Below are 3,559 nucleotides of genomic sequence, written 5' to 3'. Positions count from 1 at the left end.
CTAAAACAAAAGCCAACAGATCATCTATAAAAGTCACACATCAGCCACACTTGAAAGGCATCAGTAATGCTCACTGTACTAGGTTCTGGCCCTCAGTTTAAAGGCAAATCTCTGGACAGTGTTCTAGTAAATCTAGGACGTAAGACTGTGCCTAGTACTGTATTGGATCCTCCACTGACATGGTTCTGTTTTATACTCCAGACTAGTGCAATCATAAATGGGAATCTGTGCTTAATACAATGCATATTTTATTTTCCATTTGGTAGGATGTACATGTAGTTTGTTACAGGGTTAAAAGGAAAAAAAATCCCCAGAAGTACCATCCTAGAGCAATGAAATATTATTTTACTCAAAAGCTTGGTTGCACTACATGAAAAGGAAGTTTATAAAACCATTCAGGTTAACCCTGTTAAAGGAGAAATTTTTCAGTTAACAAAAAAATAGTAAGAGAGAGGTTAATTAGTCCTGGTGGGACCCAACGCAAAACCATGAATGAGTCTTGTGGTGAAACACAACATTCTTCATGACTGATTTTCAACAAGAAGGTTTTGAGGGCACATTGCAGCACTGGATAAACCCAAAGAAAAATCATTCTATAGCAAACTGAAGCCAAAGCAAGGGCTGAGCACTCATAGTATGGTGTTACCCTAACTTTCTAACAGGCTCTTGGGCAAAGGCAGAAGCTAGTTCTCCTGGCTTTGAACTGGAGGGAATATTTCTGCTCAGTAAGGAGGGGTTGCTGCAACCACTTGTAAAGTGAGCTTTGTTAGGCAAATGAATGAATAAACCAAAAAATGTAACTTTGGAGAACTCAGACATGGATAAGGAAGGTCATTTTACTTTAGAAGAACTAACAGATTATATCCTATTTATCTAACACATATAGGAACAGAAGTAATAAGCTTTCTTAATTGTTGCTTTTGTGAAACACATTGCTAATGTCCTACATTTTATAATGGTACATATCTCTCCTGGTTGTCCATATTTCTATATTAAACATAATATCAAAATAAACTGTTCTTTAAATGACAATGGAAAGAAAGTAATACCATTTCACTCATGTAGACTTTAATAACAGAGAGGTTTGATGTTATAATAACTACAGAGAAATTTGGTGTTATAATAAGCATATATATTAGGTAGGTTAAAATATTTTAATTATGATTTAAATGTGTCGTTTTCAAATTTATCATTTAATTTTGTTCTTTATACAAATTGAGTGATTGCAAATAAAATTTTTATAATTTTCATTCTAATTAATAAATCATCCCAAAAAGTTGGCATTGGACCTCTATGCAGTTAACATGCACTGAATAAACCCAGGTCTATGAACAATGTCTAGTATGATAAGTGCTTAATGAAATTTGGCTATCAGAAATTCACATCAGAAAAAAATCTATAGTGGTTTAATTTATTGATTACTCTATCACTTTTACTTGGTCTCTGATAGATTAGAAGTCTATTAAATATCTCTACATTTTGCATGGTATCAGTATATGCATTTATAATTACAGCTATCATGACACCCTTGGCCACTCATTATTTTCATTCATTAAAACAGCTTCCATTATGATGACAACTTGTGAACTTGGAAATCTTGTGGGGAAAAAATATTTTAAAAGTAAAGATTGCAGAGTCAGAACTTTCATAAAAACAATAGGCTAAGATGGAACAGTTAAAGCTCATATAGAAAAAAATGAACCCAGAGGGCAAACCGAGGGGGGGAGTGGTCCTTCTGAAAGTGTTAGCCATGCCCACCACTAGCTCCTTTGATCTTGCTTTTAGATCTCCTATGACATCACATAGTTATCTAGAGACCTCGCCAAGCAGGTTCACAACGGTGTGTGGGTTGCCTAATTACAGTGACCTGAGATTTGGCCTCTTTGGTAACCAATTTTCTCCTTATGAAGGAAGGACTATTAATGATTTCTTTAGTTGTCATTGTTATTAAATACCTGAAGGTGACTCCACCCAGAAATGCTGGGAACTGGTGGGAGAGGATGTGGGTGGGGTATTCCTTTAAATACCTCTGAGGGCAGGGCAGGCTTCCCTCTTTGAAAGCCATTCTGGAGTGTCTTAGGACTCTTCCTTCTTTCTCTTGCATACCACAGTCTAGTATTTACTCTATATTTAACTTGTGCTCGTCCATCTGAGAGATTCTATCCTATACCATGATTGATGACGAGTTGTCTGCCTTGGTGGTGGATAATGGATCAGGGATGTGCAAGGCAGGCTTTGGGGGTGACGATGCCCCCCGGGCTGTGTTCCCCTCCATGGTAGGGCGTCCCCGGCACCAGGGGGTTATGGTAGGCATGGGCCAGAAGGACTGCTATGTGGGAGATGAGGCCCAGAGCAAGAGAGGCATCCTGACTCTGAAGTATCCTATTGAGCATGGAGTAGTCACCAACTGGGACGATATGGAAAAGATCTGGTACCACACCTTCTACAATGAGCTCCGCGTGGCTCCAGATGAGCATCCCATTCTTCTCACTGAGGCACCCCTCAACCCCAAGATCAACCGGGAAAAGATGACTCAGATCATGTTCGAGGCCTTCAACACACCTGCCATGTATGTGGCTATCCAAGCCGTGTTGTCCCTCTATGCCTCGGGACGGACCACAGGTATCGTGATGGATTCTGGGGACGGGGTGACTCACACTGTGCCCATCTATGAAGGTTATGCCCTTCCCCATGCCATTCTACGCCTGGATCTGGCAGGTAGAGACCTGACTGATTTCCTCATGAAGATCCTGACAGAAAGAGGCTATAACTTCACCACGACAGCCGAGCGGGAGATTGTGCGGGATGTCAAAGAGAAGCTGTGCTATGTGGCCCTGGACTTTGAGCAGGAGATGGTCAGTGCAGCTGCATCTTCTTCGCTTGAAAGAAGCTATGAGCTTCCTGATGGGCAGGTGATCACCATTGGGAATGAACGCTTTCGGTGCCCTGAAGCCATTTTCCAGCCTTCCTTTCTGGGCATTGAGTCCAGTGGGATCCATGAAACGACCTTCAACTCTATCATGAAATGTGATGTGGACATCCGTAAGGATCTCTATGCCAACACTGTGCTGTCGGGAGGCAGCACAATGTACCCAGGCATTGCTGACAGGATGCAGAAGGAAATTGTAACCCTGGCACCCAGCACCATGAAAATCAAGATCATAGCTCCCCCAGAACGGAAGTATTCTGTTTGGATTGGGGGCTCCATCCTGGCCAGCCTGTCCACATTCCAGCAGATGTGGATCAGTAAGCAAGAATATGATGAAGCTGGTCCTCCTATTGTCCATAGGAAATGCTTCTGAATGGGACTGCATGTTAAGAGATTTACGTTTTCCCTTTTTCTAGGTCTTCTGATGGTACGACTCTCGCCCACTAGAATTAAGGTAAATAATCCACTCTTCCTAGTGTGTAGTCCAGCAAACCCATCTCTCCATCCAAGTATCCTGGGCTCTGGTCTTGCTAACCACACCATGATCTCTATCAGCTGAAGGAGAATCCTGATACCATCTTCTATTTTCTTCTTATAGAGGGCTCAACAAAAGTTAAGCTTACTTAAATG

The 3,559-nt window shown here is 41.4% G+C and overlaps 1 protein-coding gene across 4 annotated transcripts; it reads left to right on the top strand.

Annotated features, from left to right (window-relative positions):
• Positions 1-2,171: 2,171 nt before the first annotated feature.
• Positions 2,172-3,302, top strand: Actbl2 (actin beta like 2). 4 transcript variants are annotated; one of them, XM_077795767.1, is made up of 2 exons: positions 2,172-2,300; positions 2,427-3,302. In XM_077795767.1, the coding sequence occupies exons 1-2, from the start codon at positions 2,172-2,174 to the stop codon at positions 3,300-3,302; spliced, it is 1,005 nt and encodes a 334-aa protein (XP_077651893.1). The 4 variants fall into 4 exon arrangements, with proteins under 4 accessions (XP_077651893.1, XP_077651888.1, XP_077651896.1 ...); XM_077795762.1 differs by having other exon boundaries at positions 2,172-2,424; positions 2,536-3,302; XM_077795770.1 differs by having other exon boundaries at positions 2,172-2,798; positions 2,964-3,302.
• Positions 3,303-3,559: the final 257 nt, after the last annotated feature.

Source organism: Urocitellus parryii, chromosome 1, assembly GCF_045843805.1.
Source record: "Urocitellus parryii isolate mUroPar1 chromosome 1, mUroPar1.hap1, whole genome shotgun sequence".
Lineage (NCBI taxonomy): Eukaryota > Metazoa > Chordata > Mammalia > Rodentia > Sciuridae > Urocitellus > Urocitellus parryii.
Note: the sequence above shows the minus strand (reverse complement) of the source record. Positions and strands in the feature narration are given on the sequence as shown.

Coding starts and splice junctions, on each gene's coding strand:
- Actbl2 (XM_026385936.2), top strand. CDS start 2,172: ATGATTGATGACGAGTTGTCTGCCTTGGTGGTGGATAATGGATCAGGG.